Source organism: Fringilla coelebs (assembly GCF_963513975.1).
Source record: "Fringilla coelebs genome assembly, chromosome: 16".
Classification (NCBI taxonomy): Eukaryota; Metazoa; Chordata; class Aves; order Passeriformes; family Fringillidae; genus Fringilla; species Fringilla coelebs.
The window spans coordinates 15,015,664-15,038,961 of record NC_140042.1 but is presented as its reverse complement, the minus strand read 5'-3'; the positions used below and the strand labels follow the sequence as shown (position 1 = coordinate 15,038,961).

At 52.5% G+C, this 23,298-nt stretch overlaps 1 protein-coding gene across 1 annotated transcript in view; it reads right to left on the bottom strand.

The window, feature by feature from the left end:
- The window catches only part of LOC311160029 (syntaxin-binding protein 4-like), a gene marked incomplete at both ends in the record, with an annotated part of 47,704 nt that overhangs the window by 9,486 nt on the left and 14,920 nt on the right, over positions 1–23,298 (bottom strand). Inside the window, 10 exons of the mRNA XM_084216476.1 lie at positions 620–717; positions 3,707–3,779; positions 5,362–5,515; positions 6,270–6,376; positions 6,566–6,707; positions 9,706–9,826; positions 10,542–10,627; positions 18,854–18,928; positions 19,851–19,920; positions 20,721–20,816. Coding sequence (XP_084072602.1) covers positions 620–717; positions 3,707–3,779; positions 5,362–5,515; positions 6,270–6,376; positions 6,566–6,707; positions 9,706–9,826; positions 10,542–10,627; positions 18,854–18,928; positions 19,851–19,920; positions 20,721–20,816 — 1,022 coding nt within the window. The remainder of the gene's footprint in view (positions 1–619; positions 718–3,706; positions 3,780–5,361; positions 5,516–6,269; positions 6,377–6,565; positions 6,708–9,705; positions 9,827–10,541; positions 10,628–18,853; positions 18,929–19,850; positions 19,921–20,720; positions 20,817–23,298) is intronic.

Here is a 23,298-nt window from a genome sequence, read left to right as displayed (position 1 = left end):
CTCAGAGAACGGCTCCGCTGCGCTGCCGTCGGGTGGCAGCAGATGTTCGTCACATCGCCACCTCCGTGGCGTCCCCGGCCCCGCACAAAGGGCTCTGTCCCCACATCTCCCCTCAAACGCCGCAAGAACCCAAGGTGCCAGACTGGGACACGGCACCCTGCCCCTCCCCAGGGTCTCGGTGAGCATATGGGCAGCTCTCCTCCATGTCCACGGAATGTGTTCTCCACAAAATGATGGAAGAATCGGCGGTTCTGGATGGCTCCTCCATGAGATAACTCCTGTCTCAGCCTTCCCTCCTGCACACCAGGCTGCCTGAGGTCACCCTAGCAGTGACAGCAGCACCAAAAGTTTGGAGGGCACAACCTTAGCCAATGGCATGATGTCCAAGGGAGGTGCAGCTGCCAGGAAAAGACTTCTGGAGCTTCATGGAGCACCAAGAAACAGCCAAGATGAGCCAAGGGATGTTTAAATGCCCCTTTGGACACAGTCAGGATGTTTCACCCTCTTTACTTCCAGAGGTTTGACTCAACCTCCAGCAAGCTCACCTGAAGATGAACTATTTCCTGCACAGTGCACAAGGAGGAGACCTTGCTTTGGGGAGAGGGACCCTGCCACTTACCAGTTCCAATTTTCCATCCTTGAGCCGGATATGGGGATCCAGTGCTACTTTAGGTTTGGTGCCTGAAGCTGCTTTGTAGTTAGAAGCTGAAGCAGGTGCTGAAAAATCAAAACCAAATATTAACGAGGAAGCATTTGGGTAGAGGTGCCTGCAAAGCAAAACTCAGATCTCTTGTTGCATGAAATATAAAGTGTGTGCAGCAGGGCAAAAATCCATGTCCAGGATTTACTAAAACCAGCTCTGGAAGGCTGGACAAGGCCTCTCTTGGAAGGATTGGATACCGGGGCAAATCCTTCTGAAAGTGGGCTTCTGTATGGTTTAAAGTGAGATGTTTCATCAGGGACAAAGGACTGCAAAAAATTTCCAGCACTTTGGAAATCTCCAATCTCAGAGTTTTGTGGAGTCTTGGAGTTATGTGAGAAAAGTGAATTTAAATCTGCCTGGTTCTTGTCTACTCTGATTAAACAAAACAGAAAGAATTCCTGACACCCATGGGAATGAATAAATTAAAAGTGATGTGGAAAAGCACCACTCTGAGAATTTTTCCCTCCCTAAGACTGCAAAAAGCTTTGAAGCCTTTTCCCCTCAGCTGGGCAGGCAGGGTTTTTGGGTAGGAGGAGCCACATGTGTTGTGAGGCAGGCACAGAGGCAGAGAGAGGCAGAGGCAGCAGCTGCTGAACCGGTGAAAAGCTGTCATGAGCTGGAGGATCCAGCTGCCAACAGCTGGCTCAGCATTGCCAGCACAGCTGCACAGCTGAAAAGATCCAGGGCACAAGCCCTGCCCTTCCATCCCTGGAGGGAACCCCACCTTTTCCATTATGATTCACCCTTGCCTGTAAGGAACCATGATAGCCCTGGGAAGAGGGCTGCAGGAGGTGTTACCTGCTCCTGAAGAATCCAACCAGACTCCAGAAGGGTGCAGGGGGTCTGTGCCTGCCCCTGCCCACCTTCAAACCATCAGCCCAGGTGACAAGATTCCTTCTCATGCCAGCCCGGGGAGCAATTCCTGTTGCTGGGTCTGGATAACATCACAGGGTGCCCTGTTTTGCCAGGTCCCACAGCTCCTCTGGAATCCCTGTGGCATTTCTCCCTCACCTCACCCTCCTGGCCATCGGGGCAGGGCCCAGGTGCCAGGAGAAGGCAGTGAGCAGCAGAGGAGCTGCATAATCCTCCTAATCCAGGCATCCATCTGCTCTGCTAAGGCCAGCAGCTGGGAAGCAGCAAGAGGCAGCAAATGGGTTTGCTGGATCAGCCACCACCATTTCCCTCTCCAAGTTCAAGGGCAGAGCCATTACCCTTGGAGCCATGGCTAATCAGGATTAGCTCCATGTGCCTTTGCTGTCAGCTCTGGACACAGCCACATCCAGGGCATCCATCAGGCACCCAGAGAGAGGCACTGCCTGGCCCAGGCTCCCAGCCTGGCTGTTCTTTCAGAGCCAGGTGTCTGTCTCCTTGGATGACAACACTGACACAAAGCCTCCTTGGCATCCCACATTCAAATCCTGCAGTGATCAAATCCCCAGCTAAGTCAGGCCATGGGTGGGTCACTGCTGCTACTGGGTTGCTCTGCCCCCAGCACCAGGACTGGCTGTCCATGGTGGCCACCTGAGAGTGTCCCTGGCACCTGCAGGGCACTCAGGACAGGGAGGGCACAGCTCATCCCAAACCCAGGGCCTCTCCAGGGGAGCATGGAAGGCAGAGCTGAAGCTGCTGAGCTTGCCCAGGGTGAGCCAGGCATCCCTGGGAGCAGCTGCTCCATCTGCTGCTGGTCCCAGGTCTGGACTAAACACAGTTTAGCTCCAGGACTTGCTCTTAGCCTTCCAGAGGGGAATTGCAGCAAGGCCCAGGGATTTGTAAGCAGAGCCAATGTCCCAGGGAAGGAAGGGCTGTTGGATTTGAGGCTGCAAAAATGGTGGGTAGCACTTGTTCAGGATTTGTTGGGAAAGTCCATCTTTCTCTCAGGGCGGGAGTAACCTTCCTATCACAGGGGTATGGGGTGCCTTGGTGGAGCTTGTCTCCCTGGGCTCTGGGCGTTATTGAGGTTTCCTCAAGAGTATTAAGGGATTTGGGAAGCTGCAGGGTGATTCAGGCTCACCCCTGTTGCTGCCACACTGTTGGATGAACAGAGTGGTTCTCTCCACAAAAGGTGGAGAGCTCAGGAGACCCAGAGTATAGAGATGAAACACAGAATGGAAAAATAAGCAAAAACTGAAGCTTGGATATAGAGAGAAATCTGATTTATTTAACATCTCTAAGCCATTTCCCAGTTTGGCCAATTGAGGGCATCCTCAAAGCCTGTTCAGAGCCCAGGGTTGCTGTGTACATGCCTACCTGTGCATCCCTACCTGTGCATCCCTACCTGTACATCCCTACCTGTGCATCCCTACCTGTGCATCCCTAGCTGTACATCCCTACCTGACTGCTTTTATGCTGTGTCTCCAAGACCCCCCATTCCCCCAGAAGGGAATGTGGCCTGTGGAGAACCTGCTGCATATCTGAGGTGGGCAAAGCCACTGCTGCAAGTGAACCACAGGCTGAGAGTGGAGGAATTTGTCTCTTGTGAATACCTCAGCCCCCAAATGCCTTAGTAAAGAGTTTTGCTACTATGGGCAAACATGGATATAATTACTACTCACTGAGTAAACCAAGCTGCTGCCTGCCCTCTCTCTGAGCAGGCTGAGTGTCACTCTCACCCCATTAAATTCCACTCCAGCAGTACAAACACTGATAAAAATGTGGTGATAGGACAGGAGGAATGGCTCCCCACTGCCAGAGGGCAGGGTTAGATGGGATATTGGGAAGGAATTGCTCCCTGTGAGGGTGGGCAGGCCCTGGCACAGGGTGCCCAGAGCAGCTGTGGCTGCCCCTGGATCCCTGGCAGTGCCCAAGGCCAGGCTGGGCAGGGCTTGGAGTGACCTGGGATAGTGGGAGCTGTCCCTGCCCGTGGCAGGGGGTGGGATGGGCTGGGCTTTAAAGTCCCCCCCAAGGCAATCCATTCTGTGATTCTGTGATTCTGTAATTTCCTCAGCTCTGAGGAGCCACAGCTGTTTGTCACCCACACAAAGGGAATGGTTGAGCAGGACTCACCTGAGACTGTGAGCTCTGGTGGACAAATGTCCGGAGACAAAGAAGGCACAGGAAAAGGATTTTCACGTCTATTCTAGAAAAACAAGACAAAATGGCACAGACAGTTGCTAAGAAGAATTTGTTGGTGTAAATAATGAGCAGGAGATCGAGTTCAAGGCAGAGCCATGAGGGCACCACATACATCCCTTGTGCAGGTGGGCCTAAAGAGATTCTAGGGGTTTCTCTGGGAGCACCTGGCACAGGCTAAGCCATCCCAAAACCTCTGGTCACACACAAACAGCTCTGTCCTTACTGTAACTGTGCTTGAGTGCTGGGGCTGGTTTTGACCTTGCCTGGGTTCTCCACAGAGGTTCTCCCTGAAGCTCTGCATCCAATCCAGCAGGGAGGTCCCAAGTCTGACCACAGCCAGGTATAATATTTACCCCAAACCCATAATTATCCCAGTGAGCAGGGCAGGAAGCTGAGATCAGTTCACACCTTTCTTGTGTGCTATGTCATGGCTGAAAGCACAAGGAAGAGGGAAAAATAATCCGAGGGTGAGCACCACCGAGAGAGCTGTGACACAGCTGGGGACTTGGGTGCCAAGAGGGCACAGGACTGGGGTGAGGACATACAGGCAGGCAGCACACCTGCCTGGGCACTCTTTCCCTGGTGTGGAAGTCCACACCTCATCAGAAGTTCCATCTTTCAGCAGCAAAGTGAGGAAAGGAGCCATTTCAGTCCAGCCAACAGTGGAATTTCATACAAATGCACAGCATCACACAAGCTGGGGGTGAGGGGTCCAGCCACAGCACCCAGCCACGGCTCCAGGGGCTCTGGTGCATTTCCAGGGCACCTCTCCAGCCTGGTGCACCCCAAGGCAACACATATGTGACATGCATGTAAGTCTGTGTCCCCACAGGTCTGGAAAGCAAGGTGTTTTGTGAATGGTCTTGTATGAAAGGAACACCCAGCCAGCCTCTTTTGAAGGAAATTTGTATGGAAGAGAGCAGAAAGGAAACCCAGCATGGCACCAGTCCAGGAGGGGAGTGACAAATGCACAGAATGGAGCTGCAGACCCTGAGGGTTGTGTGGTTAAACCCTGTCCAGCCATTCACAGCTCCAGCATTTCTCTGCAAACACAAAGTGGAGCTTGGCTTTGCAGGAGGAATGAGCCTGGCTTATCATTAGAGTAGTCAGGAGCAGGAATGGGCTGTGCAGGAATGCTGGGGATTCATCCTCATCAGAGGGCATGAAGAATAAAGAGTTGTGCCTGCCTTTGGCTAGGAGCCTAGATCAAACTGACTCCAGAGATCCCTTCCAGCCCTATGACTGGTGCTGAATGAGATGCAGGTTGCTATCCACAGAAAGGCTTTGTTTTTTTTTTAAACCTGAGACTCTTGAAACAGGTCTGAATGCAGGCCCTGGAGATGAAACTCCTGTCATTACCTCCACAGATCCATCTCTGTCTCAAACCCAAGAGAGAAGAAATTATTTCAGATTTAAAACATCTGCCTGCAGGTAAATACATCAACAGTACAGACTTCCCACTGGATTTCCAGAAGTATTACTAGGGACTCCCTGAAGAAGAGTTCTCTGATCAAGGAAAGATCCCAGGATTGGTATCTGTCTCCAGGATTGGTATCATATCTCTTTAGAGATGAATTTCCACCTACCTCTGGGGACCTCACGTGGACCTTCAGCCTGCAGGAGCTCAGGCCATTTCCCACAGCCTTTGGAGGTGGGGATGGGCTGTTGCTGTGCACTGACAGCCCAGGATGTAACCGTCCCCTCCCAGGGATAAAGGCCACTTCTGTGCTTCCCTCGGGTCTTCAACAAACAGCAAACACACAACATCTTATTAACAAAACAAAAGGCACAGATTTGCAGAGCTCCTGTGCTTGTGGTTCTCTCTCCAGGATAACCTCACCTAAGCCTGAGTAGCCTGCACCAGTGCAGCTGGATCTCCACCAGCTGCACTCCATTGAATCATGGAATGGTTAAGGTTGGGAAAGACCCCTCAGATCATTGAGTTCCACCATTTCCTGGGTGCTGCTAAGGCCACCACTGACCCACGTCCCCACGTGCCACATCTCCATGGCTTTTGAACGCTTCTAGGTGATTCCAACACTGCCCTGGGCAGCCTGTGCCAAGGGCTTTACAATCCTTTCCATGAAGAAGTTGTTCCTAATATCCAATCTAAACATCCCCTGGCACTACTTGAGGCTGTTTCCTCTTGTCCTGTCACTTGTTAAGTGGGAAAAAAGCCCAATCCCCACCTGGCTCCACCCTCTTGTACAGATCCATAAGGTCTCTCCTGAGTCTCCTTTTTTTCCCTTTTTTAAACTTCAGTTCTGTATCAAAGCTCTGCTGGGCAGTGACAGGAGATACTCATGAGGCCCAGAACATCAGGAAGGTCTGGATTACACTTCAGGATGATCCATGCCTTCAAGATTTCCTGATGTGACCACCTTAAAGAATCATTTAAGGCTAATAGTGCCCTTGAAGCCAAACCTTGGTAGGAAGCATTCTGCCAAAGACTCAGCAGCACCTGACGATGACAGGAAATACTTTCTGTGCCTACCTGAATTTGGCTTTTTCAATTATTTTTCTGGCCTCCTCATGTGTGCAGCCCACCAGAGAATCTCTGTTGATAGCGATGAGTTGGTCTCCAGGTCGGAGCCGACCGTCCTAAACAAACAGGGAGAAAGACACAGCATTGAGAAGGGACATCTCTGCCCAAAGCCTTCTCCTGCAGCACAAATCCTCACTAGTCCATGCAATTATCCATCTACTCTTAGAAAAGCTGCTGCAGAACAGCCACAGCCTCTAGGAAAGGTCCCCATGGCAGAGCTCCTGAAGGTCTCCACACCAACTTACTTTGTAACAGTCCCCATCTGGCAAAAGCTCTTGCACATAAATCATGGGCCCGTCAGGCCTGTTGGATCCACCACTGATTGTCAGCCCCAAGCCAGAGGAGTTTGCTACAGAAATGCTCTGGATTCCTGAGTCAATGGAGTAGCTGCAAGGGAGAGAAGTCAGCAGGTGACTCAAGGTGATCTGGGTTATCTTCTCATATCACTGAACAAACTGCCTGGATTTATTTCCATGTGTGATCCTTCTACCTCCTCCCAGCCTTTTATTTGCATCCTTTCTTTCACCCACCATTGGAAAAGGGAAGTGAGGCCTCCTCTTCTTTGGCAGACATTGTTCAGTGTTATTAAAGTGACTGCTTCTCCTAATCCCCAATAGGGCAATACTTGTTTAGAGAAGAAACTAAAGATTTAACCAGAATATATTTGGCATTCCTGGTTTTATAGGCAAAAGCACACAACACAGTTGTTGCTTGAATCGAACTAAATCACCAGACAGCAATTTACAGATGGATCAGCTATCAAGCAGTTTTTAGGAAAAATCAAAGTGAAGCTCAGGATACACAGCTGGGTGTTTCTTAACCAGGATTTGGACCCAAAATCATGCAAAATGCCCTAAGAAATGAGCATCCTTACAGCAACAGCCACCACACTGTGAGCTGCTGCTGTGGCAGGTGGCTTGCCCAGATGAGGATGGAAAGGAGCAGCAAACAGGCTGGAGCCTTCTCTCCAAGAGCTGCTGGACAGGACTCAACAGGCCACCAAGGCCACCAAGGCCTGGCCACAGCAGTGGCTCTGAGCTCAGCAGGGAGGTCTGGCAGTAGCAGAGTTGTGGGAGCAGAGATTTCACACTGAGCTCCCATGGGCAGCACTGCAACAGGGGATTGGGGAAGGATTTGGTGGTGCATAAGGATCAGCAAGTCTTTTCCTCCAAATTAGATGGGTGCAGCTGGCTTTTTGCTTTTCAGTTTATTTCCACAGCAGCCACTGCCCAAAGAGTCTGCACTGGCTCCTCGTGTTACAGCTTCAGACACAACAGCAGCTGTGCATCCCATGCCCCACAGTGACACCAGCACATGCTCCCAAGCAATGCCATCCCTGCTAGTCAGGCACTCCAGTGGAAGGGGTGAATGGGCCATAGTCTTATGAAAAAACATTGCTTTAAGGTGAACAATGTTAGGGAAATGAAGTAATGAAATACAGCATTAAAGTGCTCTGTTCAACCCAGAACCTCAGACACGGACTGGGGAGATTGCATCGCACCCAGCTCCCATTGCTCACGGGAGGGGCAGCACCCCAGGTGATGCCACAGGGAGAAGTCACAGCCTGGGGACAACCTGTGGGGAGCAGAAGGGGTGGCAGCCACATGCATGAAAAGACCCATGGCCCAAATTACATCTCACAGCTGACCACCAATGCTCAGGTGAAACCAGTGGTCTGTGATTCCAGACCTCTGGGGCCTGGCAGCAGCATGGACACAAGCAGAACATGGCAGAGCATGGCAAGGAGGCCACCAAGCCAGGCCCCTCTTGCCTAAATGCCCATTTTCCTGCCCATGGTGGGATGGGGGTGGGAATGAGATGATCTCTGAAGTTCCATCCCACCCAACCCATTCTGGATTCTATACCTCAGCCTGGAGGGGAATTAACAGCACAGTAAGGATGGCTTGTCCAAAGCAGCTGCCAAGTAGATGATCTGGTGTCTCCTCTGTGTGGGTCTCTCACTCCATAGAAGCAGCTTAAACCTCTGGTGCCAAATATTTGTCCTCTGCAAATCCCTAATAAGCTGGTATTTAGCAAGAGGATTTACTGGTTCTGCAGTGAGGGCTGATTCTCTTTACCAGTGCCTCGTCTTGTTTGTGCTGGCAAAGGAGGGGAGCTGTGAGCCCTGGGGACAAATGGTGCCCATTCCATGACTGTGAACACCCTCCAAGCTGTCCCTCTGCAGAAGGGCCCTGGAGAAGAGACTGCAGAAAAACCAGCTCGGCCTGTCCAAACCTCTGACCCTGCGGAATGTGCCAGGGCAGATGGCCACATGAAAACACACTCTGGGAGATGCTCTGGCCACCAAAGGATGAGGTGACTGCAGGCTGATGACCCCAAAGCAAAGGGCATCAGGGATGTTTGCATGGAGAGATGCTCGTGAGAGGTGCCAGGAGCAGGGCAATAGGAGAGAAGCTCCAAAAACAGCTCCTGAAAGCAGCACCAGCCTTGCAGGAACACTCTGCTCATGGTTTACAAGGTGATGTGCAGGGCCCTCTCAGCTGGCTGGAAACCATGGGGAGGAAGAGTGTGGAAACCCAGGGCACCAGGAATATTTCTCTGTCTGCTCTGGGGTGCCCTGACCCCCAGGGGAGCACTGACTTTGACCCTCATTCATGGAGGAAGTTTCCTAGACTTCAAGACAGACTGGAATCCACAAAAGTGTGAAATAGATTATAGAGAGCAGTGTAGGTGTGTCACTGGGTGAGAAATTGAGGGTTTGGGATTTTTAGTGTGTTGTGGATGGAAGCAAGATGGAGGGCACAGGGTGTCATCCTAGGCTTCTTCCTCATGCTTCTTCTTCCTTCTTCTTCAGGGGTTTGGGTGGCATTTTGTAATTGGGCAGAAAAGTCTGCATTGTGGGCTCTGTGGGATCAGTTATTGGGTTAAAAGGGAAAATAATCCAGGTGTCAGCTCTTAATTGGACAGTTTAGTCTTAAAAGACCTTGGTACAAGAGATTGTTGGCCATTTTGTGCCTTCTAATGAAAAGCTGCCCCACTCACAGCACTGAGACTGATTCACTGATAAGAAATAATAAACACTTGAGTCTGAACATGAATTACTGTCTCAAGTGCCTTCAGTCCAGAGTCAGAAAACCTGAAAACTGGTACCCCCACTGAGGAGGAGCTGCAGACATATTGATTGTCTCAACTGGGAACCTTTTCACCCCCACTGGAACAAACTCCCCAGGAACAGCCAAGATGCCCCCACCACATCCAGAAGATGCTGTGGCCTCTGAACCGTTGTGGTGATAGAAGACTAGAGAGGTCACAAAGATGAAAAAAACTGTTCAAGAAGCACTGGAATTCTGTACTGGGTGTAGCCTCTGACATTTGGCGGTGTGCTGCTGCCCCGGTGGGCCGGGCTGGCGGGATCTGTACGTACTGTGCGTGAGGAGCGTGCGCCAGGCTCCCCAGGAAGGGGCCGTGCGGGTTGGCCGGGCTCAGCAGCAGCGGGCTCTGCGAGCGCGAGGACGAGCCCGAGGAGGTGCTCTCCAGGTACCGACCTGAACAGCAAAGGCAGAGTCAGTCCAGGGCACACAAACACTCCAACATCGCCCTCCCCCCTGCTCTGCTGCTCAGAGATGGTGCTGCACTCCTGGATTCTTGGGGAAAGCCATGTGGTGGTTAAACACATCAGGATAGGGCTGAAGGAGAGGAAACATTCAGCCTCCTTGGCACAATTCCAGCGTGGGATTGCCCCCCCTCTGCCAACCCTACACACCTCTGCCATAGGGGAAGGGCCAGCAGCTGTCTGGTGGGATGCCAAGCTGCAGGGAAAGCTTTCTTCCCCAGGCACACATGGCTTTTTGTGCTGGCATCTTGCTTAGGTCAACCTTGTTGCATCTCATTAAACATTTCCCATTTGCAAATGAAAAATAATGATCTTGAAATGAATTATTGCTGAAACGCCTTGAAATCTGGAGCAAAAATGTACAGCTGCCTTTACAGATGGAGTCACCTGCCCAGCACATCAGTTAGGCAGAATGTGGGGATCAGGGCAGTGGTTATGACCCAGTTCAAGTCTCCCCTGATCACCCCGTGGCAGCACTGGCCACGCTCTTGGCATGCACCAAGGGTGTGCAATAAGGACAAGCTTTCCTCAAACCTCCACCCCAATACCTGCTCAGATCCAACCACAGCTCCTTCAGAATGACACTGGGATAAAGGAAACTCTCTCTGCAGAGAGAGAGGCTTTCAGTTCCCTGCTGAGCTACTCACTGCCACCGTGCAGGACCGGCGAGCTCCGTGCTGAGCCCGTGTTGCTCTGGGAGCCAAACTTCTCCAGCAGCTCAGAGAACTCTCTCCTGCAAACAAAACCATGGTGCAGTCAGCTGCTGCTGAGAACTCCCCCCTCATGATTATATGGCAAGAGAGCCTCTGATGGCAGGGACTGGGTACCAAGGCTGCAGGGCCAGTGCTCTCCAGCTGTGGGGAGCTGACAAAGCTTCCTCATGCACACGGGGAACACCCTGCTTTCAAGAGCTTGTGCAAGGCTTCAGGTCTATAATCAATCTCATGGCAGCTTTCCTGTGATGGGCTGGAGCTCCAGAGTGCTCCTTCCCTGCCCTGGAGTGTGTTCAGGGCCAGAGGAGCTGGGAAGGGACATATCCTTAAAGGTCTTTTCCAATCTTAATGATCCTATGATTCTATGGACAGGCTCTGTGCTGAGAACACATTCCTGAGAGAGGGCAGGATGAACACTGGAGCCCTGCCTTGCATCCTGCCTTGTACCCCTCCTCAGGGACCCTCCTGGGAATGGTTTCACCCCCAACTATAAGGATCAAAGGTTTTGCAAACGCACCACACAAATTAAACCCTGACAGAAGGAGCTGTAACTGTGCAAACATAACACAAAAATTCTTGGCCTATTTGTGACTCCTTCTAGGACACTTAAATACAGGTTATTCTCTGTTATTTCTCCTCTTTTCCTGGACAGAAAGCAGATCTTGTAGCTCTTGCTGGAGTAAGGAGGGAGATGGCTTTTGGGGCACCTGCAGAAGCATCAGCCCACTCTCCCAACCCATCCCTGATGATGTTCTCCACGAACATCACAAGCTATACCCTTGGAGCATGACACCTCAACAAAGACCTGCATGCAATCTCACCCCCAAAATCCTCTGGAAAGTGATCTCCATGCCCAGGCACCAGATGCTTTATTCCAGGTTGAGTTTGACCACCGTGTGTTGAGCCCTTGATGAGCTGGAGCTCCCTGTACACCACAGGTGATTTTCTTCATGACCTTTTTTTTGTGTTTTTGAACTCCATTAAGAATTACCATCGTCCACATTTACCAGCTCCTGCCTCATTTCTGTAACCTTTCTTTGAGTTGCTGTGAGCCCCTCACATCCTTTCAGATGAGGAGGCATGGAAAGGAATCACATCTTCATCATGCTCATGTTCAGCAGCCTTCCCATCCAGCCCTGCCACGCTGCTCTCACGTTGTCCCTCTGCAATGGGGGGTGTTCTCTCCCTTCCTAACCCAACCCCACCTGAAGGACCCGACCTTTTGGCAGAGAGATCCTCAAGGATGACTAATTTCTTACACATGCCAGTTAATAAGCATCCAGGCAGTGGGACAGACCCTGAAAATGTTGTTTCAGTGGCCACAGTAACACCATTAGATGTGGTCTTTGAAGGCAGGAGGGAATCCCCATGGGAAGGTGCCTTCCTGATGTCATAGCCCCAGGAAAAGGCTGGTTATGAGTGGCTCCCTCTCAGGCTTGACAGTCAGACAAGCTCAAGAGGTGAACCTGTAGGAACCCAGCCACAGCAAAGTTCCCTGAGCGAGGAGACTGCTGTGACACACTCGCAGACGCTGCGTCATCTGCGTTCCTCACCAGGACAGATGTTGGGTGTTATTGGCTAGATTAGAGTCAACAATATTAAATGATGAATGAATCATCAGCTCCTCAGGTTCCTGCTGGAAATGCTCTCAGTAATTTACATCTTCCCAGTCACAACCAGCTCATTAACAAACTTCAAAGACCAGCGCATGCCTTATCTAATATTGCCATCAAATTTATGCCTTATTCATTCCATTTAATGCTAATTTAAAACCCAAGTGTCACACAATGCTCAGTGACATGCCTTGGTGAATCCCAATATTTGCATCCATACTATTGTCTTTATCAACCAAACCCATGACCTTAAAAAAAAACATTATTTTTTTCAGAAACCCCACATCCCACAGAGCTCTTTTGGCTTTCATCTCTTGGGCACAAACTTCCCAGGAACATCCAAGATGCCACCAAGGACCTCCAGATGTTGTGTCCTCCCAGTCATGGTGGTGATAAAACAGTAGGGGGGACAAAAGGATGATCAAAGCCATTCTCCAAGCACTGGAATTCTTTATTGGATCTACCCCTCAGACAGTGGCAGGCATTTTTGGTGGCCCACCAAGGGACAGCTGTGTGGGGCCAGCCCTGTGTGACCTGCACTTACTGTGCATGAGAAGAAGGCAATTTCACAATGTAAGGCACCAAAATATGTAAATTATTAGGAAAATGTCTCCACTGAAATGTTGTCAGGCACTGGAACAGGCTGCTCAGGGAAGTGGTGGAATCACTAGAAGTATTCAAAAACCATGTGGATGTGACTCTTGAGGACATGGCTTAATGAGGACATGGTTTAATGCTGGTCTTGGCAGTGGTAGGTTAAGGGTTGGACTCAAGGGTCTCAGAGGGTTTTCCAACCTAAATGATTCCACAAGCTCTGGGAAAGCAGAAGGACAAGTCAGCCCCTGGTTGGCTGGATCCCTGAGCTGAGCCTTGGGTGGATCTCAGCAGAATTATCCCAGTTTCCCAGTACAGCCTCTGTATTTCTGCAGCTGACTCACACCAGTTTCACTGGCAGCTCACACAGCCATGGCCTTACCCCCCTCACCCCTGCAGGGGCAGGTCCAACACGCTGGAATCTCACATATTATTCCCAGTGGTTACCAAGCCACCAGCACTTAGGTTTTGTTTTGGGCTGGGTATTTCTGTGGTCACCTATTGTTCCATTTTCCTCAGATAATAATCCAGCAGAGCACAGAGGAGGTTATAAATGCCAAACAATGGCTGAAATACTCTTAGTCAATGCAAATGCAACTCGTGCAGCAGCTCTGTGACCCTGCAAACCCTGTCACCAACCCGTGCTGCCAAACTCTGTCATAAGCGAGGACATGCATGGGCTCAGCACTCCTTGTTGTTGTTTATTTTGTGTCCTGAAATTCATCCACAAAGGAGGTTTATCATTATTTTCTCAGGAGCCTGAATGAGCTGTGAGACTGGGTCCAGCCCAGGGACAATGTGACCAAATGCCACCATCCCAGCTCCGGCTTTGTTGGTCAGTGCTGCCAGCCCCAGTTCCACCAGGGACACAAACACATGACTAACTTGAGGCACACATCCCAGCAGAAAGTAAAGCACTTTCTGGTGCCAGTCTCGTGGGAATTAATTTTGTGCTCAGTGCTGTGTTTGGAGGAGCTGGACGCGGGCAGACAATGCCCAAACATTGCCGATTAATGAACGAGCGCTGAAGGAATGCCAGCAGCCCTTGCTTTGTGCTTTCAGACACCAAGAGGCTTCAGAAGATGTCTTTAATATTTAAAATTTGACCCTTACTAAAACATTGTGAATTGTCAGGTGCCTGCAGGACTAAAATGCCCAGCTTGATTAAAAAACAACAACCGTGGCGTTGTGTGAGGTGGAAAGTTCATTTTAACAAGCCCTTCTCCAGTTTTTTTCATTAGGATGCAAACATTTGAGGTCTGGAGGATGCTTGCAATAGAGCTTGGCCCTGGACAGCCTTCAGCCAGCCCCAGGGTGGGATGGGGGGGTCTGCCAGCAGCAGCCAGCTCCAGGATGACTTTGCTATAGATTAAGCAGCAGGGGGTCAATCTCCCCGCAGAAAATTGTTGTTTTATCTCATAATGCCTCTTTGTCCTGCCCTTTTGTTCCTGGAAGAACAAAGGGTGAATCCTACATCAAAGGTTACACAGCGTCTGGAAACCTCAGCTCTGCACCACAGCTGGGAGAGAAAGTGGAGCCTGTGACATCAGAAATTACTGGTTTGCCTCAAAAAAAAAACAAACCTGCAGGTGAGTGGGAGCCATGAACCCAGAGCACTCCAAAAGCGTCACAAAGGCAGATTTTCTCACACAGCCCCAGTGGAATTAGGGCATCCCCAGCCAGCCCAGAGCTGACACCCAGCTGTGTGGGGAGGTCACACCCTGGAGGGGAGGGATGGGGCATCCAGAGAGACCTGGACAGCCTGGAGAGGGGGAACCCTCAAAACTCATAAAGCAAAACTCATAAAGCACAACAAGGCCAAGTGCCTGGGTCAGGGCAATTCCAAGCCCCAGTCCAGGCTGGGCAGAGAAGGAATCAAAAGCAGCCCTGGAGAAGGATTTGGGCTGTTGGAGGGTGAGAGCTGGACCTGCCCCAGCCATGAGCCCCCAGAACCCCCCCTGGGCTGGGCTGAGCCCCAGTGTGGGCAGCAGCAGGGGGGATTCTGCTCTCTCAGGTGAGACCCCACCTGCAGAGCTGCCCCAGCCCTGGGGCCAACAGCAGCAGGACCTGGAGCTGCTGGAGAGAGCCCAGGGGAGCCCAGGGAGATGCCCCAAGGGCTGGAGCCCCTCTGGAGCCAGGATGGCAGAGCTGGGGGTGCTCACCTGGAGAGGAGAAGGCTCCAGGGACACCTCAGAGCCCCTGCCAGGGCCTAAAGGGGCTCCAGGAGAGCTGGAGAGGGACTGGGGACAAGGGATGGAGGGACAGGACACAGGGAATGGCTCCCACTGCCAGAGGGCAGGGCTGGATGGGATATTGGGAAGGAATTGTTCCCTGTGAGGGTGGGCAGGCCCTGGCACAGGGTGCCCAGAGCAGCTGTGGCTGCCCCTGGATCCCTGGCAGTGCCCAAGGCCAGGCTGGGCAGGGCTGGGAGCAGCCTGGGACAGTGGAAGGTGTCCCTGCCATGGCAGGGGTGGGATGGGATGAGATTTGAGGCCCCCTCCAACCCAAATCATTCAATGCCTTCCCTCTCTGGGGGTGGGATGGAAGCAGTGCCAGGCACAGGTGCACCCCACTGCTCTGGGGAAGGCTGGCTGCTGTTCCCAAAGCACAGCCTTTGTCCCTGGCACACCCAGCCTTGCTGGGTCAGCCCCAGCCCTCCCAGTTTAGCACCGAGTGCTCAGAACAGCAGAGCCGTGGGCTGAGCTGTCCCTGTCACACTCAGGGCTGGCAGGGCAGGAGGGACTGTCCTGCATCTACCCCAGGCCAGGCAGCAGCTCCTGCCCCAGCCCCTCTGCTGGGAGAAACAGGGTGGGCACAGTGACCTGGGAACCGATTCTGCCCCTTTACCTGGGCTCAGGGTCAGCTCTGGGCCCCTCACTAGGCAGATATGGAGGGGCTGGAGGGGCTCCAGGGAAGGGAACAGAGCTGGGGAAGGGCTCAGGGAGCTGGGAAGGGGCTCAGCCCGGAGAAAAGGAGGCTCAGGGGGGACCTTGTGGCTCTGCACAAGTCCTGACAGGAGGGGACAGCCAGGGGATCAGGCTCTGCTCCAGGGAACAGGGACAGGACAAGGGGAACAGCCCCAGGCTGTGCCAGGCAGGGTCAGGTTGGACACCAGGAGGAATTTCTCCATGGAAAGGTGCTCAGGCCTTGGAAATGGCTGCCCAGAGCAGCGGGGTCCCCACCCCTGGAGGTGTCCAAGGAACAACTGGACATGGCACCCCATGCTCCAGGCTGGGAGATCAGTCAGAGGCTGGACTCAAAGATCCTTTCCACCCTCAGAGATCCTGTGGGTCTGATCCTGCTCCATAGTGCAGGGCACTTGCACAGAAGCAGCCTTTCCTTCCTGCTGCTTGTGTGAGCCCTGCTAATCCAACAGCCCTGTTCCTGGGATGCTGGGGATGCCTCTCATGTGGAGACACAAGGAATTGAGTGTTTTATCCTGCCAGGAGTCAGAGGTGCAGCACAAACTGGCTCCTCCCAGTGATAAACCTGACAGACCAGGCCCATATCTGTGCAATGCAGAGAAACAAGGAACTATTGTAACTTTCAGGCTGAGAATGAATAAACAATAATTATGACTATGCAATAAAATTATCCTCATTAGCTGAAGGTGAGCATAGACTAAAATCAGATTTAAGCATCACCTAAACCTGGTGAGTCGAGCTCCAAATCTGAATCCTCTGCTTCAAGCCCTGGCATTACTGCTGCTCTCTGCAGCCCAGCTGATGCGACAGGCCCAAAACATGCATCTGATACATGCCAGAGACTGAGTTCCATGAAAAGCACAGGTAATTTGGGCCTATAATTAACTCCAGAGACAAATAATAGCGTTTATGACTCAAATTCACCCAAGGGCAACCACAACAAAATGCTACTCAGCTGAGTCATTGGGAAAATTGGCAGGAGGGCTGGATCCAAACCCAGAGCCATGATGTTCCCTCCTCCAGAGTGCTTTGAGTGCTCTGGGTGAGGAAGGATCTGAAAATAAACTGAATTTTCTCTGCCCCGTGTCCTCCTCAGCTTTCAGGTCTTTGCTGGGCAGGGGGAAGGGGGGAAGCTGTCCCCAGCTGATGGCATGGCACCTCCCCAGGCATCACCCCCAGAGCTGATGGCCCCTTTCCACCCGGCTGGCTGCTCACCCACACCCAAGGACAGGCTTAAAAGATAGCAGGGCATCAATAAAAGACAAAAGTAAGTGGAAAAGAAAAAGTGGAGAGCAGAAAAATCCTTCCCCACGTTCCCACAGCCCTTAATCCTGGCGATATGTATTCATGTATTAAACAGTTTGAGAGATGATTATGTAAGTGAAATCTCTGCAAATCTTTTGGAAAAAAGGAATAAATAAACTGATTACTTCCCCGCTCTCCCTCTGGCTAACCTTTTGCAGATTTAACAGATAACCAGCAGTGAACGGAGGCCAAATAAATCGCTTGAAGTTTCATTGCCCTGCCGGCCTGCCCCAGCGCCCTGCAGGAGCAGGGGGAGCCGGAGCCACGCCCGCGAGTGCTCCAGGAAACATCTGCTGCAATTCGGGATGTGGGCAGCTGCAGGAACGGCTTGGAACAGAGCACGGGGGAGGCAGAAAGCCTGTACTGGGGGCTGTGGCTGAGAAATCGAGTGTTTCAGAGCCAGTCGTGCTGCTGCTGGGCACAGGGATGCCAGCCAAGCTGTGGGATCCCGTCCCTCCTGCTGGCAGAGTGTGAGATGCCCGCTGGCACTCTGCCCCGCCAAAGGGACTGCTGTGACCCAGAGCTGCATCCTGAGCATCCCTACTTGGAGCAGACGATCCCTGCTGACCTACTTGCTTCACCCAGCACTTCCTCAGAGCTGCTGAAGGACTTGCACTTAATGTAATAACAGGAGATGCCATTTCCCCTGGAAGAGAGTGGCTAGGAGCAGCCCGTCATTAATAGCAAATAATTCTTGCAGCAGTGTATTGCTGTGTCAGAATTAGTCTCACGCCTGTCATTAGAGCACTCTCACTGCTCTGCCAAGGCAGGAAGGCTGCACAGCAGCTGATGGATAAGGAATGCATCCATCATTAATCATCCATCATCTCCACACTAACGGGATCTGGGTGTGCTCAGCAGGGACTCTGACCTGAGGCACCCACGGGCAGAGCACAGCCTGCCTGCCCACAGCCACGCTCTGCCAAATCCCACCCTCATTCCTCTGCTCTCTGCAGCACCTCAGCTCCCCCAGCCCCTGTTTCTGGCAGGGAAGAGGATGTGCCAGCACATTGTGCCAGATCTCCGTGGGATAGCAGCAAAGACCCCACTAATCCATACCTGGGTTCCCACAGCTCTGGCCCCTCTCATGGCACCATCATTGTCCCACACAGCTTAAACCCAGTCAAGACAAGACTGAACTCTTTCCTTCTCCTTCCAAACACTCTGAGTCTCTCTAGAGAGAGCAAGGTTTTCCAGGGAGCAACAAGGGGACAGGTTTCAGGGAGAAACTTCTCATCCTCCCTGAGAAGGAGGAAACCTCTGGGAAAGGAAGACCTTAACTCAATGTGTCTGATACACGCCAGATACTCACCCATGCTCAAGGACAGACTTAAAAGATAGCAGGGCATCAATAAAAGACAAAACTAAATGGAAAAAAAGAAGTGGAGAGCAGAAAAATCCTTCCTCACGTTCCCAGAAAGGAAAGGGAAGATCCTGCTGTCCTTGCACATCCTCATCCAGTGCTCTGTGCAGGATGTGCTGAAACACCACACAGCAGAGCTGAGGCAGCTGTGCCACCCACAGCCAAGACTGGAGCAGCCCTGGTCCTCCCTGGGGAAGCACCTGTGGAATTCTGCTCAGTGCTGGGATGTCCCACAGACCCCCCAGGCAGGGCTGGAGCTGGGAGCCACCAAGGGAAGCTTTGCTTCCTTTAGTTAATTACAGCTCCACTGAATTCCCAGCAGTGCACAGTGACCAGAGACCCCTGCCACCTCTGCCTCCCCCGTGGGCTTTGAGCCTGATTTGCCCCAGGGCTGTCCAGCTGTGGTGCCCAGGAGTGCCCCAGGTCCCTCCCCAGTGTCCCCCTGACCTGGCGTCGTCGTCGCGGGCGATCAGGAGGCGCATGTGGCTGGTGGCTGATGCTGTCCTCAGGATGTCCACGGCCCTGGAACACAAGGACCATGGCAGGTCAATCCCAGCTCCCACAGCTGGCACAGACCCCTGACCTGGGCAAACCCTGCCAGCAGCCCAGCTCTGGCTGCATGCCCCTGGCAGCAAGGCGGTTTTCCCACCTCTGCAGTGAGTGAGAAATCCCCAATAGCAAAACCCAGAAGAGAGCAGAGCAAATCCTCCTGCACAGCCCAGGGCAGGGGGCTGGAATGAGGATCCAGGGATAACATCCCTTCCAACCCACACCATTCCAGGATTCTGTAATTCCCAGCCTGGGGAAGATTCCATCCCAGGGACAGCCATTTTCTGGGTCAAAATTCAAGTACCCCTGGCAGCCAGGACAGCTGCTGGGAGCCAGGCACAGCCTCCCACAGCCACAGAGCTGTTCTCATGGCAGCACCAAGCCCAGCTGCTCTGGGGCTCTGGCAGCAGGACCAGCTCCTCGTGCTGCTCCCCGTCCAGCCTCGGCACCTGGTGCAGGAACGCAGGGCAGGCAGCAGGATAGCACACGGGAAAGGAGAGCCCCAAAGTGCTGGTGCTCCTGTGGAGCTGGGAATGATTCTCCTGGTGAGGAGCTGAGGGGCTGGATCATGGCTCCAGAAGCAGCTGGAGCAGCACTGTCAGGCTCAGGCACCAGCTGATCTCCTGTGCTGGGAAGCTGCAGCAGATGGAGTGGAGGTGCCAGGAGCTGTGTAAAACCCAGCTTTTTGGGGAAATGTCTGAGCATCTCAGATACAATTTGGTCTCTCTGGTCTATTTTTATGTTGAATCTTTCTGTCTGATAATTTTCAAGTTGGCTCTTGGAAACAGCACCCAGAATTATGCCCTGGTGTCCTCCACACAACCCACAGCCTAAGCCACTTCACAGAATCCCACAAAAGCAACAGGAATGGGAAATTTCCATTTGGACACGGTACCTCTCGCTTGTAACCCCAATTAGGGAATCTCCATTGACCTCCAGGATCTGGTCTCCTGGCTGCAGGCGCCCTAGAAAAGAAAACTAATGGATAGAAACTGTGGAAAATACAGCTTGAAGGGACTGGGAGAGGCTGGGCAGTTCCCCCAGTGCCCAGAGACAGGATGAGAAATGCATGGGCTGCTCTGGAGACGCTCGTCCGACCTGTTTTTCCAGATGGCCATAAATGAATTTCTGCAACTTCCCAGAACAGCCCGTGCCAATGTCCCAGCACTTCCTCTGCTCTAGGAAGTTGCAAAAGTAAATGCTGAAAACTGCAATAAAACTTTTGCTTAATTCACTTTGAGGTCAAGTGGTTCAGTTTGAGGTCAGGTAGAAAAGCATGAGAGGCACTTCCACCTGTTCTGGATTTATTTTCCTTTATTGGATGGAAAAATGATGTAACAGCTAGGGGAAAAAAAGATCTTTTTAGCTGAAGTTGTAAAAGGTGAGCTCTGCAGACCCCTAATACCTACTTAGTTGAACATGTTCAGAATTAAATCAGTGACCAAGAGCAGAGCTGAGTTTGCAAAAGGGTCTCTGGCCATTTTGGGGCCACAGGGAGGTGGGAAAGGACAGGAGAGTTCTTGTGTGGCAGAGATGGGTTGTGCTCACACACACTAAGCAGTAGAACAGATGCTGAGGAGCCAGTCCAAGGCTGCTGTCAGATGTCAGAACAACAGCCACGCTAAAAAAATACCCCCAACCACTGGAAAATCTCCAAGCAAGCACCCAAAATATCTAATCAGGGATGAAACAAATGTGTGAAATAAATGCCCTCAGTCTGGGCTGCTCTCAGACCTCAAGGCACTCTGCCCCGTGCTCCACTCACCATCTGCATAAGCAACACCCCCTGGAAGGATCCTCTTGACATAAACTCCATATTCTTCTCCAGTGAGCTCCTTGATGCCACCAATGACCTTGATGCCTGCAGGAAGAGCACAGCCCATGGCACAAAGGCAGGAGAATCAGAGCAGGCACAGGCCAGGCCTGAGGGGGCAGCCCCAACCCAAAATTCATGGAATCATGGAATGGTTTGGGTTGAAGGGACCTGAAAGCCCATCCAGTGTCACCCCCTGCCATGGGCAGGGACATTCCACCGTCCCAGGCTGCTCCCAGCCCTGCCCAGCCTGGCCTTGGGCACTGCCAGGGATCCAGGGGCAGCCACAGCTGCTCTGGGCACCCTGTGCCAGGGCCTGCCCACCCTGCCAGGGAACAATTCCTAATTCCCAATATCCCATCCAGCCCTGCCCTCTGGCAGTGGGAGCCATTCCCTGTGTCCTGTCCCTCCATCCCTTGTCCCCAGTCCCTCTCCAGCTCTCCTGGAGCCCCTTCAGGCCCTGGCAGGGGCTCTGAGGTGTCCCTGGAGCCTTCTCCTCTCCAGGTGAGCACCCCCAGCTCTGCCAGCCTGGCTCCAGAGCAGAGGGGCTCCAGCCCTTGGGGCACCTCCCTGGACTCTCTCCAGCAGCTCCAAGTTCGTCCCTGATGGGAAAGGATCTGCTCCTGCTGCAGATCAAATCATTCCTGCTGACAAGTGCTTCCCACAGGAGATTCCTTCCCTGGGCACACCTGGACAAGCTCCAGGGCTTGGGGACATCTCTGCTCCCCTGCAGGCCCCGGCAGCCCCTGGGCTGTGACCCCGATGGCAGAGCCACCCCAGGAGCGGCCGCCCGCGCAGAGCCGGGCCCGGGGGCAGCAGCTGGGGCAGGGGCAGGGAGGGGACCCCAGCTCTGTGGGACCCCAGCTCTGTGTGAACCCAGCTCCCTGTGTGACCCCAGCTCCCTGTGTGACCCCAGCTCTGTGTGTGACCCCTGGCACAGCCCAGCCCGGGTACCCTGCAGCTCCTTGGCACCGGGCTCTGCTCCCCAGAGCCACCACCGAGCCCGTCCCTACGGCCACCCTGAGCTGGCTGGCAGGAAAAGGTCCAGGAGACTTATTTATCCAGGGCTCATTAAGCCCCACTTGGAAGATCCAGGCTATGGAGAGAAGGATTACAAAGCCTGGCTTTAATGAACAAATCTCTGCCCAGAGCTCTGGTGGGGCATTTTGCTGCTGAGGCAGGAGGGCTGGCTGCGGACGGGCAGTGCCACCAGGGCAGTGCCACCAGGGCAGTGCCACCAGGGCAGAGCCAGCCCAGCCCTGGCCCAGCTGCTGAGGGCTGCTCTGAGCCCTGCAAGCTCCTGGGCTGTGGGAACAAGGCCCAGCTGCTGCCCTAAAACCTGGGAACCGTCTGGGAACAGGCAGGAGGGAGGAGGATCCATGGTGGGCATTACTCAGCACACAGCACCACTTCCATCCCTGCTTCCCTTCCTTTGGTAACCCAGCTCTGCTCTCAGGCCCCTCACAGCTCTCATCTGCCTCCAGGGAAAGACTTCGTGTCTCAAGTCACCTTTAGATTAAATTAGATTAAAACTAAATTATTACACTGTCCCATAAAGACATTTACATTTCTATATGCACCAATTGCTGCTTTTCCCAAGCTCCAAATCCCAGCTCTGTATGAGTGCTGGAGTTTATTCACTGTGCTTAATGCATTAACCCTTGTGAGGAGCTGTGTTAGTGCTGGAACAGGGAACTCACAGTAGAACACCTCAGGAATGGGTACTCATATCTTCTAATTTATAATGGTATAATACTATATCATAATATTATTGTAATTGATAATATTTTATAGTGAATGATAAAAGAAATTAACTCAAATTAGAAATATTGTTGCCCCCAAAAAAGTATCCATAAGCAGCATGAGCCTCACCAAGGTGTGGGTCAGGTCAGGCACCTGGGCACAAAAGTGGGGAGGAGATGCTGCAGCCATGAAAGGGAAAACCTGCCCATGGCAGGGATGCTGAGCAGGACATTCCTCTGCTCCCTGTGGAGCCAGGGGATCTCTGCTGGGCTGGGCAGACACAGCCCAGGGAACAGGGGCACCCCAGGATGGGCTTGAGAAACCCCTGCAGAGGCAAAGCCCCATCGGTTCCCTGGATGGAACAGAGCCTGGAAGTCCAGCCCAAGGCTGGACATGACTGAGGAGCTCATCCTACATCTTTCTTCACCCCTAACACAAAGGAATTAGGAAGGAAGAAGCACATCAGACAAATAATATAAAAAAGTGCACCTTGCTGAGGCCCAGCCACAACATCCCCCAGCAGGCCAGTGTGTGCTGAGATATCAAATCAATAATGACTCATTTCCCTTTTGTGCCTGCAAATCAATTGTAATAATGCCTTAATATAGCTGAGGTATCCCAAATCCTCCTTCATCCCCAACGATGTCAGGAGAAAATCCGATCTTGTTATTAAAATCACTGATTACTCACAGTATTGCTCCAGACACACTCAAACTTGGGTGGGGGAGGAAAAATCCCCGAGTTTTAACTCCCTTGTTGGGAAAGCAGCTGGATGCTGCCGAGCTCT